This window comes from Neodiprion virginianus, chromosome 6 (assembly GCF_021901495.1).
Source record: "Neodiprion virginianus isolate iyNeoVirg1 chromosome 6, iyNeoVirg1.1, whole genome shotgun sequence".
NCBI lineage: Eukaryota > Metazoa > Arthropoda > Insecta > Hymenoptera > Diprionidae > Neodiprion > Neodiprion virginianus.
This window is the reverse complement of record NC_060882.1, coordinates 20,906,000-20,919,969: the sequence shown is the minus strand read 5'-3', so window position 1 is coordinate 20,919,969 and position 13,970 is coordinate 20,906,000. Positions and strand designations below refer to the sequence as shown.

Genomic DNA, 13,970 nt, shown 5'->3' with positions numbered 1-13,970 from the left:
GTGGCTCGTGGCAGCCGTCCATCGGTGCTGAGGGTAACGAGATGTGATATTTAGTTAAGAAAAAAAATGTGTCATTATATTACTATCTTATGCCGTTATTTTATTTAAATGTACGATCGTTGAGTGCGGAGTGCGGCTGTTATCCGGAGCCTGCGTATGCTCATCGAGATGGGTCAATCCTCGAGCAACACCGGCCACAGCGGTGAGTAAACCCTGGCTCGTCCAAATTCCCCCTTCAGTTTCTTCTCTTATTCTATTTTCCGTTCGTCTCGACACGCGTAAACCGAGCGTAAACCCGTAGACAGCCCGTCCAGGAATCTTAGCAAATTTCTCCTTTCCCTTCGTCGTTTTTTCCCTCTCCCCCGCCTCTTCTCGCATAATTATATCGCCCCGTTCTTGAGGCACGGAACGCACCAGTCGTCGGTGACATTTGTCACTCCGTCGGAGTTCCGTGCCTTTCTGCAAACAATAATAACCTGTCCGAACTTTGTACCTCTTGCCTCACACGCCGCGGCTGCCAATTGCGCACGTTGCCGATCTGAAATCGCCGAATAAACCCAGTTTCGGCAGCATTTTTACCCCAGAAACATTCCTCACATAACCTATACGGAACCTCGGGTTTTCTACCGTTTTGCATAGTTTTTAGGTTATGTATCTCAGCTCCGTTGATAGTACCGTTATCCCAGGTGGTAACGCACACACGTGTAACCGCCTGGGTGCACACCGTTCTCTGACCTGTGTCCGAATATTTTTCACACATAATCTCGAACGGCCGGAGAAGATCTTGCCGTTCACCCTGAAATTAAACGCGCACACTTTGACACCGTGTGCATATCGTGCGTATGATCGATCAGTCCGCATATAGAATCCTGCATCGTTGCGGTATAAGAGCTAAACTACCGCCATCCAGAAACGGTAAGTGAGTTGAAACGCACTCGTCGCGTCGGTAAAGAAGATATCTCTACTCTGTGATAAGGCGGAGGGCGTCGATGAAGAAAGAAATGCCGATTCGCTCATTTGAATTGATTGGAAAATACTATTTTTAGACGGTAATTTACTGGGCGAGAGCTTCAAGATGAGTAAATAAGGCCTGCGAATTTATTCGTGCCATTCTCGAGTATTTCAACACAGTGTTTGCTGCATAGTTGGGCCAATGGTGTAACACGTGTAGCTTGAAATATTCATGATTTATTGTTGAGCCGTGAGATTTTTGTATTTCCTTGACCCCTCGAGGCGTGGAATTTATGCTGAAAAATGTGCGCACAACTTTCATTCAAATTTATGACAAATACGTCACGGACCCCTGCAGTAATCCTTCACACATGTTTTTGGCATGTTCTTCGGCTTGTCCGGTTGTACAGTCTCTAAACCTCGGACCCACCTCAGACCTTACCTGTAAAACTCTGCGCTAATTTAGTGCTTCTCTACCAGGTACAAACGACCGAGCAAGCTTCTCAATATTCTCTGCGGCCAGAACGCGTTGTTACATCCACATCTGTTATATGCAGTGGCTCTTTGCCTCGGGGATTTCAGGTTCCTTCGCATCACTGCGATAACATTCATTGTACATCGATATCGAAACTCGTGCAGATATTGAAAAGAGCAAATGCATCAGAATCCAATCGAACGCAGATAGAGGGAGAGAGAGTGTCTGAATATCAGTAATTTTTTTTTTCTCTCTACTTTCAAACCTTATCAGTTCGTTCAAAGTGAATGATTCGTATTCTCAAAAGATGTTCAAAGTTTCGATCCTCGGTATATACGAATTTTCGAGCTTGAGAACACCTGTGCTTTCGCGTCGGGACGCCAGTTTCGACGTTGGGCTTGCAAGATGGCCCATCCGGGGCTGAGGAGTTTCCCACCCCCAGAAGCCCCGAAACTTGGAGAACCTCGGCCAGGCTTACCTGTGAGTTTGGAAGTTCGTGCGATGTAAGCTGCAGTGGTTGTGTGGCTGATCGGCTGCACGGCCCTCTTTGAGCTGGTGCAGCATTGCAGGCATAGCCCGAGCCCCACAGATGTTATTGTCATATGGCAGACACGCCGCGCCTCAAGTCCTCAAATAAACCTAAACCAAACTCGATACGGCCATGCACTGCAGCCAGAGGCGATGGTTACACGTAGGTATGTATTAAACGCCTACTTGCGCCCAAGATAAGGGAAAGGCGGTAAGACGGTTCAGGACACAAGGACCTTATGCCGTAATTTAAGCACCTATAAGTTGTCGCGCAAAAACGAAAGTTCGTAAAATGTACAACTGTGCAATTTGTGCGGATTAGTCTTAACGACGTCACGTCGTGGTGTCGGCATTGCTGGATTTAAACACAAGAAAACGTGCTTGCGGTGTGCTGTTTTTACCTCCAGAACTTCTCCGAAGTCGTTCTCTACAGGTCGTATTACTTCGACTGTGTGCAGGATCTAACGACTCCTGGAACAACTCTGACTCAGATATGTGCAGGCTGGAATCAAAACCGCGTGTCTGTTAACTGACTCGTTATACTGCCGAAGAAGCGTGTTATACAAGTAACGAACGATCAATTAACGATTCCGATTCGAATTAGCGAATTCATGTTATCTTCAAATCGTCAGGATTTCAATTTTTCGACACACTTTCAAAACTGCATTGAAGTAATTATTATTCGGACTCTCAAGGCTCTTTGTTCAAAAGCTTTCGCACCTAGAAACGCAAAATGGTATACTGTAAAATCGAACGATTACAGAACATGCCCACTTATTATATTCAAACGTTTCACCTAAATGATCTCTTCGAGTTACGATTCCGATGAAAGCATTTAGGAACCCTTCAAATTTCGATCACGGACTTCCACCGAGTAACATATCGCAAAGCGGCGACCCACTTAATTCTCGTCCGCATGTATTATTATACCGATCCATATAACATCTCGGCTCACCTCCGAGTGCTACAGACGTTCAGACGCGGGCTTTTCCGGAACTGGATAAGAGAAGAAATAAAAAAAAAGCTGTGGTTTTACGTTGGGGCAAATGTAACTCGCGATTAAGTAATCGCTATGTTTGTATCTTATACGTGGGATGCTTTCCGCTAGTCTCGACATTCCCGACCGCTTGTAGATACGCGGGAATACACGGACACCACGAGATGTTTATCAAGGCCGCAACAGATTACGAGCTTCCTGCCCTCCGTGAAGAATCACCACCGTGTGTGAAATTCTACTGCGGCTAATAGTCGGAATATCGCAGAGAAATCTGGTTCATTCGCCACAAAATGCGTAGAGATATTGTCAAGTCGCGTCAGTCAGAATTTTATTATTCCTCGAATATCACGAGCAGCTCTGAAACATTCGACATCGCGGCGTATTGTCGCGTCGGTCGATCGTATTTCGGTATACCTGCAAGTACTTTTCACCGATCACGAGAGATCTCTTCGTCCTAAAGCGTATACCTGCAGAGCCTTGACAAAGCTGAGTTTCGTTGACCTAGCTGGAAGTACGATCAAGGATCTTGTTGTTGGTTATAGCGTGGCCAAAATGCACGAGTACAATGCGATCTTTCTTGTGCAACGAAACGCAACGCGGTCCCGCAGTAGGTAGGCAGTCCTTTAAATCTCGGAAGACTTAGCGGGGGTGTATTTTCTTTCTTCCTTCCTCCGTTAGCTGAAATGCGAAATTTCACAAAGGTGGTTTAAAGTTTAAGGTATAAAGTTTAAGGCCTGAAACGGCGGCAAACAGGTACGAGAATCGTTCCAGCTGTTGTTCGATTCGGGATGCTCGACGCTTGGATCAGCTGAGCGAGAATCGTGGGAGAATTCTTCCCTGCTTCTGTGCATCGTTCGGCAAGATTTACAGCCCCTAGCTATGCGGCTTTCCCGCCAAAATTTCGGCACACAAAGAACAGATTTTGGAGAAATTCGAGTCTACCGATTACTTAACGAAACGAAAAATGTATGCGTGGTGCAAGGAGGACGCTATTCGAGTAGAAAAACAAACGAATTGAAAAAATTAGAAACGGACGTATTACGTCGCTTACAAGTCACCGGAAGATGATCAGCCATGTCGAGTTCCCCTTTTTCATATCTCGTGGAGCTGCGGCGCGGATAGTGCTTCTTGCATTATATGCCAGACCGGAACTGACACTTGAGTATTTTCCGTGCTTTGTTTAACCGTGATTCCCCGGTCGTTATAAGAGCGGCATGAATCCCGCGGTTAATCACTTCCTGTCCTCCATACCGACAAAACGTAAAAATTAAGAGTTAGGCACGAAGAAAAAAAACTGGTTACCAGTATTTTGCAAACCGGTCTCTATCTTCTTCGGCGGTATAAACGCGTTTATTCGAGGTGACGCCGCTGATGGCGAAACGAATTTCGTCTATTCGATTATAAACTTTGATAGGATCAACAAAGAAAAACGGTGCCCGCTCAATTTGTGCTCAAATTTATACGAAGATTCGAAATTTTGCTCAACAACTTTTTTTTTGTTCATTCAATGAAGAGTAGACGCGAAAATTGTGGTGAAAAAATTATCGCACGTCAAGTTTCGAGCTCATTTCGATCTTTCCTTTCGTAAATATCGTAATTTTGAATTCCGAGTGTACGTGATGCGGTGATTCGAGTGAATCCGGATTACTTGCCCGTCTCGTAAACTTTGTTGCGGGAAACTCGCGCGTAGCTAGTTTTGCACCGCGTACATACGTCCGAAAATATCCGGCGTCGCGACGCCCGCTGCACCGACACATACATGGCTTACCAGAGTACGAGTGAAACCGCTTTGGTACGCTCCGTTTAGTAATTTATTTCCGCGTTCGAGTTCGTTGCCACGTGTGTGAGGATCGTCCCCTCTTTCGCGTTGTTTATAATCCATTACGTGAAGTCTGTTGCAGTAGTTACGTCAAAGAGTCGTCCAGCTAACGTGTCGCGATATCCGAGGAAAGAAAAATCAAAATTTCAACCGCGAAAGTGAGACACATTGTAGATTTTGAAAAAGGGCCACGGAGCTTAGCTCAAGGCTGCAACTACGGTCGAAAAAGAAACGATGCCGATGATGGTTGGACCCGCCGGTGTGTCAGCGGCCGACTCTCGACACGAGTTATACACGCACGAAACTAGGAACAAACACCTTCTCAGATGCGCGTCGTTTTACGGCATCTCCACCGGGTCAACGATGCAATCTTTGGCTAAGCCAGCCAGTCGTCTACGGACGTCAATCGGCTATATATATCGAATTAGGTTACTAACTTAACTTCAACCCTATCTCCGAAACATCGTCAGGGATATCTATAGCTTTTTTTCACTCGCATGCTGCAGCAATAATCAACGCCTGAATTGTAAACAATGGACCCACATCAACGATTCTTCCTGATAGATCAAATATTTATACAGACGTATAATAAACTCAGCTTTCCAGCTATCTTATAGGTTTAACGCAAGACGAAAAATATGATTATTCCATCATTTTTTGGCGATTGCATTGTAGATCCGTTTTTATTGCGAGCGAAATGTCAAAAATCCCGTAATAAGTTCTTCAATTTGTCAAAAATAAATTTATAATAATTAATAAAGATCGATTGCTCGATGCTTAAAACTTGTCGTACTTTCACGTGCACTGAGAAAAATTTCATTTGTTACAGCAACTAGAAAAATTCAGTGAAACAGGTATCGTTTAAAAAACTGTTTGAATATTGTTGGAATGTCGAAAAGCGAGGTACACGTAACCATTTTGCGCTATTGTCAATCCTTTACTGGTAATTGCAACGCAAAATCAGTTTGTTTGGCTTACTCTACTTTTTTTTAGTTAAATCAGGCTTTAACGTCAATTAAATGTTGCACAAGCATTAAATTTTCATAACAGTTACAAGAAAATATAGTAACGGATACTAGACTTTCCGGTAACAGCTACGAAACTAATTTTCATTTTGTATCTAGAATTGTATTTTTCGATTGAGGTAAAAAATGAAAATAGTTAAGGATTGAGCGATAACAGGAATGAAAAATTTCTCTCAGTGCGCATACCTCAAGTCGAGTAATCGGATACACGATTACATCGGTTATAAATCGATTTTGTTGCATGTTTCAAATAAAACTGGATGAAGAAAAGCTTGACTGATGGAGAGCTTTCACGATTGGCTAATCTCCATCCCCGCGGCCTTCGGGATCGTCGAAATGAAAAGATATATTGAATTTTGGGGGTCGCAATTCCGTTGCGTGAGAACGCGATCGATCGTCTTGAATCGGTATCGAGGGTGTAAATAGCCCTCGTTGACAGGAGGCCAAGTCGAGCGGGTTCGCCTAGCTATCGAAGCTCTATTCCGAGTGTGCAAGGTGTTCGGTTCGCTAATTTAAAGTTTAAGTCTGGACGGGTCGCGTGTGCCAGGCGGGGCACGGTGGGACCTTTTCCAATTGACGTCACTCACGCTCTTCCTCCTCCTCTTCTTATTCTTATTTTTCCCGTTGTTCTCCCTCCTCTTTACCCCTCTTTACCCGGCCGATTATTTTCTCCTTTTTCTCTCCGTCCTTGTCTTCCAGCCGTCTTCTTACTCTCCTCCTCCTCTACCCTCCTCTCCTTCTCGGTCTCTCCCTCTCTCCGGCTTCCGCAGCTCTCCTCGTCTCGAGTCTAGAATAAGAACCGACGGTGTAAGTTTAGGCTGGCGTATTGCAACTCCCTGCACCCGGAATAGCTTCCGCAGACTCCCTCCCCCGTATCTCTGATTAGATCCTTCTCTCGCTGCTGCTGCTGCTGCTGCTGCTGGTGATGCTTGATGCGGCTACATGTGTCGGGCGAGGTGCCCTGACGATGAGCTAAAGCCGCCTCCGGCCGCCGGCCAAGGGTCCGTAATTTCATACCGCCGTTCTCGCAATAAATTGCCCCTCAATGAAACTCGGCTCGAAGATCAGAAGCAAACGTTCCTTCCGTCTGTCGACTTGTAGGAGCGGTCACAAATTTCCCGAGGCTGATATGCGGGGAAAAAGGTCTTGGGGTCAATTACGGGTTAGAGAAAACTGAATTGTTTCCGACTGAGCTGCGGCAGAAAATCGTTCTCACGCGGTGCACAGATTTTTTAGATTTTCATTACAATTACTCAATTTTTTGCAAAATTTCGAAACTCTCAATATCTCGAGTTTTATCACCGATCCAACTTGACATCGGCTTGATTGAGAAAAGTTGTGCAACACATCGAGACGCGATTGTCGCTTGAAATAGCAAACAATAAAAATCCACGTCCCTTTCTAACGAGGTCTCGAGTTCGTTTCGTTTAATCCTTGCTCCCTCTGTCATCTCTTTTTCACCCCGTTAAAATTCCCCGCGACCCTCGTAATTAAGGAAACCACCCTCTGGTGCGCACCGATTCCGTTTAGGGTTAGCTTCGGTGAAAAAGAGGCGAAAAAAAAGATACGGAGACTGTGTAAGTGTCGGAAGGGTTGGTCACGTACAAGCTTACACCACGTATCTGTACGAGAGAAAAAAAAAACTTGGACAAACGTGTACTTATATAAAACGGGTATGAAAAAAATGTGTACAAAGTAGAGAAAACAAATGTCACCGTGGGGAAAAAGAGAGATGCGGACCAACGCGGTTGGGGTTTTTTGGAATTTTTTTAACTCGTGATTCGGAGGCCTCATTCGGGGTCTCATTGTTTAGGAAAAGGGTTGAACGCACCCCCGCGACTCGGACGATGATGCAACTTGGCAGAATCATTCTATTCGTGCATAAGGGGTTGTTCGCCGCTGGGTGCGGCTTAATGAATTCGGACTGGGAATCTAGGCACTCGGTTATACGGAGGCGGATAAAAATTGAGTTCAAATATTCGAAGAATCCGAATCCGCCGGCGACATTCCTTCGTTTGACAAACGCGTATCGGATGTTTCGTTTTTGTTTTATTCTTTTTTAAAACGGTCATTCCTGACATTTCTGCGAATCGGCATTCTCGGCTAGACAAATTGTAAAAGGGTTCAGCTGCTGCCCCGGACCCTCCACGTTATACGGACGATCAGGCTCTTCTCACAGCCCGCGAGCCCTGCCACTCAAGAATAATGGAGTGCGTGCAACGGGGTGCTATTTTTGCGACTTTTTAGTTTCTAGAAACTATAAATAATCAATGTTATTTTCGGGCGTCGAGTGACGACGCGAATCAACGACCGGATTGAGCAACGCATCCTCCCTTTATAGCTCTTCGCGAACAATTTTTAGGCTACCTCGCCGGGAAATCCAACCGTAAAACATCGCTCATTTTTTATCATTCGATTTTTCATTAACATACTTTCCCGTTTTTCTCATTGCACGAATATGACGATGTATGTACGTGTAGTTTTTAGACATTCGATTTCTGATTCGTACAAACTTGAATATCAAAAACAACTGTCAATTTAATGCGTAGCGATCGTGGCCGTTGGCGATATTACTTTGCAAAAAGTTGGCGGCATGTGCTGACGATGAGCTGGCTGCTGCAACGGCGTCTGCATTATTCCTCATATTCTTTCGCTTCTCATTCATTACTCCGCCCCTCGCTTCATCCCCCGTTTCGTCCAGCAGTTTCTTCTTCTCCTTCTCCGCCACCCTCGACACTTTTCCTTTTCTTCTCCCTCCGTCGAGCCGTGCGCGGGATCTCTGAATGCCATGCTTATTATTTGCGACTCAATGCGAAATACAACGCGAAAGGGGTACACGTATATGCGATGCAGCGGCAGAAGAAGAAGCGAATTGCACCTGGTGCTCAACTTCGTGTATTATAATCTCTATACGTATACACCTATGAGTGATGCATGCGACCGACGCGCTTTACAGCTGATACTCGCCCGGGAGGTTTCACTCTATTTCATTATTTATCATCACTTCGATCTTTGACTGGGAAATAAAATTTCGAACTAATTCGCGCGGCTCGTTGTTTCGGTGCGTTTTCATAACAGCTGCTTTAAGAATTAGCCCGTCGAAGATTCGGATACCTGAATTTCATCTTCTTTCTTCACCGCGGAAACTTCGCAACCGTTGTAAATATTATCGACGTATCAAAAAATTGCTTTTCGATTCCTGATCAGGTAGTTCAAATATTGAAAATTGTGTTTTCCCAAAACCCTTGATGGGAATTATGAGCATCGTTTTACAATTTTACGGTTGAAATATATAAATGAAACAGTTTAGCTAATGAAGTGAAAACTTACGCGATGTTCGTTCAATTAATTTTTGAATCGCGCGGTTTCAGCAGTTCTGCAGGACACGTTGGGATTAATTCGATGATACAAATTTGCATCGCAGAAACGAACGCTGAATGAAAAACATAAACTCTGTTCATATGATTGCATACGAGAAAAATACGCAAAACGACGTGACATCGTTCGTGCCATTTAACGTGTGTGACAAATTTCAAAACGCATATCTCAAGATCAATTATTTGAATCGTAATTCGATTTCACGCGAGCGTTAATCAGCGTAAAACCCGATCCCGCGAAGCCTCTTTTAAATACTCGACTCGAAATTGAGTAGGTATATCGCGTTGCGAGGTGGGCGGCGATTAATAAACTGCCAGCGTAAAATTTCAACGCAGTTAATCCCCCTCCGGGTGCACTGCGGAGTTGGGATAATATGCAGCCAGCCACGCGACGTGGTCCCGGCGGTCGCGTGGCTCCCGCAGGAGAAGAGAAGGAGAAGGAGAAAGAGAGGGAGAGGGAATTCGAGTCTGGAGGAGAGAGGAGAGAGGGCCCTGCACCACCTGCCGCAGACGGGCAGATGTCCGTCCGTCCGTCGCGACGTCGTCGTCGTCGTCGTCGATTCGACGCAGCAGCCAGCGACCCCGAAACAGCGTCGTTCGTCGCGCGGTTCTTCCGCCCTGGATGGACGCGTCCGGAAATCGGTTGCAGGCGATGACCGGGTGTCACGGCCTCGGAGAGAGATCGAATTATGATCGGGTTCGTCGATAATAATCTCCCGATGCGTCGTCGCAGCCGACGAAAGTGTAAACCTGTTGCAACGGAAAATGGGGGCGTACGTGACGCGACTGATCAGCACCTTCGGTGTCGCTTCGATGCAATTGCGAGCTTACTTTGTACCTACTTAGACTCTTGTACTTTCCACTTGCGCTCTCCCGATTGTCGCTTTCCGAAGACGGGAGGAGAAAACTTCTCGTTTGCACCCGAGGCGATGCTTCGCGGTCCAAACGCGATATCGATAATTAATTATAATCTTACATACTCGAGGTTGTCGATGTGTCGTTATTGATTAACCGAGGACCGCCGTCGCGACATGTCAAACTTTTTAATTGCAAACTGCGGTCGGTGGTGTCATAATATGCGACAGTCGATGATAGTGTGATTTAGTCTACTTGCAAACATGGGGTAGTGCAAGAGATGCCGGTGGTCGGTTTTATTGGATTCTTCTCGGCAGCAAGACGCTTGCTAATCAGTTACGAAGACAATCTCGAAATTGAGATTACGAAGATTCGACGAATTGCCGAATTGGAGGTGATCCCGACTTTAGTGCGAGTTTGTCAACTTTTGGTGGGATAGAAGTTAGTAACGGTAACGGAACGAAACAGTTTAGAACAAAACGTTATTTTTCGATTTTGTGAAAGCTTTGCAAGAGCTGAATTATCAAGACACGACTCTGTATTATAGTTAACTGAATTTTAGGTGATCTTCAAATTTTGAAATAACAATTTTTTCTCAACATGCACGAACGTTTCAACAACCCGAATTCGCACTCCCTGAATATCAGTTAGCGCCGATCACCCGACGGGCCCAAAGTTTAACAAACCTCTCACAATTCGAAAGCACCGAACGATCGGAACGTGGCATACGATCGACGTAAGCTGCAGCTTATTTGAAATATAATTTCTAACTTAACGGTCGCGGGCTGCGAAGCCGAAGGACCCTCGGACAGGAGCCAAAAAATGTTGGCGATGCGGGACTGTGGACGGCGATCCTGTTGTCAAGTGAAGGTATATCAAGCGCAAAAGCGAGCCCGACAGATGTTGGGAATTTCGAGATCGACGAAGATGGAGCCGCCGCATGGAGACGCGAAGACAATGAGTCTGCTGCACGCTGCTGGCGCGTGGCACGCCGTCCTTAGGGCCCCTCGGGCACGCTCGGTGGGGGTAACTGTGGGACTTCGAGGACCGCTTCTCTTTGGGTCAGGGAACCCGACTCGGTCTCACCCATACGCCGATCCAGACTCCCACCACCTCGCCGCGACGCAAACCCCGTCTACCTATATGTATAACGCGCTCCGGGTATATAATTATCAGGATTGTCCGAGGCGATAAAATTTAATGAAAAATTCCTTTTTTTCTTTAAATCATATCTTGATCGATTATTTTTATTTATTTATTTTTTTTTTCGCGTCGGCTAAGAGAAGACTTCGTTTCGATTCAGCATCAAGCTCTCGACACTCCTCGAGATGGACTTTTTTTTTCTCACTTCTCCTTTTCCCGTCGCAATGTTTATCGATAAATGGGTCTCACCGTCCGAATCGAACATTAGAAAAAGAGAAAATAGAAACGTTTCAAAAGTCACCAGCAACGGTATTTGCGTTAATTTATATATATACACTGAGAGAAATTTTTCGTTCCGGTTACCGCTCAGTTCTCAACTATTTTCAGTTTTTATCACAATCGAAAAATACAGTTCTAGGTGAAAAATGAAAATTAGTTTTCTAGCTGTTACCAGAAAGTCTAGTAGTATCCGTTACTATTCTGTCTCATTACGATCACTGTTACTGTATTTTCTTGTAACTGTTGCGAAAATTTAATGCTTGTGCAACAATAAATTGATGTTAAAGCCTTATTTAACTAAAAAAGTAGAGCAAGTCTCGCAAACTGATTTTGCGTTTCAATTACCAAAAAAGGATCGACGATAGCGCAAAATGGTTACGCGTGCCTCGTTTTTCGTAATCCCAACAATATTCGGACAGTTTTTTTTAACGATACTTGTTTTACTGAATTTTTCTAGTTACTGTAACAAATGAAATTTTTCTCAGTATACCTCACAAGATAGACCGTATTATACAGACATCTTGAAATCCACTTAATCGGTACAATTATGTACGAAACCTGCAGACTTTCAGCCTACGCTCGGTGTTTCGATCCCCACCTTTCTTCGCTGCATTTTTATTTTCTACTTTCAACCGCTTGTCGAGTTCCTGAGTGAGCTATTTCGGGGTGAAAGATGAAACGCTACGTGGGGATGCTGCGAGTATAACGGCAGTCGCTGGTTCATAACGTGAAAGATATACATATTTCTTTTATAGATAAAAACCCGCTAAAAGTATCGGGCCTTATGGTCCTCTTTCTGGGCCTTACCAGCTGACACTGCACTCCGTGTTGCTGCACGCGGTTATTTTTTGATACATACCTACACACAGTGTATATATACCTATAATTTTTTCAACTATTTTTTTTCAACTCCGTTTCTTACCTGCTTCACGTTATTTTTATCTTTTATTCTTTCTCATTTTCCTCGTACACCGCATACGCGATTAATGATGCTATTCCGAGCAATTTCTCACGCGGCATCGTCGACAGGTCCCTACTTTTATTTCACAATCAGATCGAGAGATACTGCCAGATTAATTGCGTGCCGCCGTTGGCCTCAAGTCGCAAATTATTCACAAACCGGCAACGCAATTACGCGAGGTTCTCGTATGAAATATTAAGCCTTCTGCCCGCTTCGCAATCACGAATACCTAATAAATTCACACGCGTGTCGCATGGTGCCAAATTTGTGCAAAATTGTTTCCGTCAATGCCGAACTACGTCGTTTAAAAAAAATTTCGATTTGACGAGATGTAAACGAAGCACGTGGCGATGGAGTTAGTCAGACCCTTTTCAACATTCACCTCACAGCGCCGCAGCTGTTGCAGGGAATAAGCAATTACTCGTTGATTTTTGTGCTGGACACGTAAAACCGCGTGCGGTGAACTTCACCCTGCAAACGCCGAGTCTTCGTTGACCGCGGTCTTTCCTCTCTGAAATCAGTTAGTAGGTAGGTACCTACTTTCGTCCGACAAATATTCATTCCTCAATCAACAAAGAAAGGAAAAAAATGAAAAAAAAAAACCAACAAATCCCAATATCACGGATTCCCACAATAATTTGATCTGAAATCAGATACGATTTTTCCCAGCAACCGACCGCACATCCACGGATCAACCAACCTTTGGCTTCTTCTGACCGACGTACACAATGCCTGTCATCGTTAAGGACCGATTGTTGCGTTGTTTACGATTTTTCGGACAAATGCGACAATTTGCTGTATCAACTTTGCGGGGCTGTGGTCAGTTCGGACAGAGGGTCAGTCCCCGGTATCGAGTGCAGGGCATTTCAGAATCGAGGAAAGGGTCTCTATCGCATTCGCGGTATCTGTTCGTGACACATGTGACAATATTCCCCAAACGCGATTCGGCCAGTGGTCAGTTCCCTCTTAAACCAGACAGCGGCAACCCCATTGACCTCTCAACAATGAATCGACGTGGTCATCCATTGTGATACGAGGATTAGAATTGTTCCCTTGGACGAAAAACACACGTGCTGCATATGGAGCCGCATCGGCGTGGTTTTCGGTTGGACTGGTCCTCCGAGGATCGGAGAAACTGAGAATTACGTGAGAGTAACGACGTTCGGTGATTGCTTACTCTTTTCTCACGTTCGCATTTCCAAGTTCAAGAAGAAAGAGAGAAGAAAAAAATGTGACAAACCTGCGATCGGTGCGTTACGAGATCTCAAGCTGGAACTTTTAAGAATTCCCAACCAGCGTAGAGGTAATCGCCCTAAAGACCGAGATAAAAAATGAAACTCTAGCTTGGAGGGAAGACCCGCAAGTCGTAGGCGTCTAGTTTTCCGAACAGTTAGGAGCGATTCAATGCGTGCAGGATAGGCGGGATTTTGTACGCGTGCCAGGTCCGCTCGGTGACCTTTCGGGGCTTTGGGACCTGAGCGTCCCGGAAAAAAGTATAATAAAATCCCGCTACAGTGCGCCAGAATGACGAGAAAACTTCTCAGTTTCCCTGCAAACAAA

The 13,970-nt window shown here is 45.1% G+C and overlaps 1 protein-coding gene across 1 annotated transcript in view; it reads left to right on the top strand.

Moving 5' to 3' along the window:
• Positions 1-8: 8 nt before the first annotated feature.
• LOC124306956 (protein neuralized) overlaps positions 9-13,970 on the top strand; it is a 61,337-nt gene continuing 47,375 nt past the window's right edge. Inside the window, exon 1 of the mRNA XM_046768170.1 lies at positions 9-202. Coding sequence (XP_046624126.1) covers positions 157-202 — 46 coding nt within the window. The 5' untranslated portion in view covers positions 9-156. The remainder of the gene's footprint in view (positions 203-13,970) is intronic.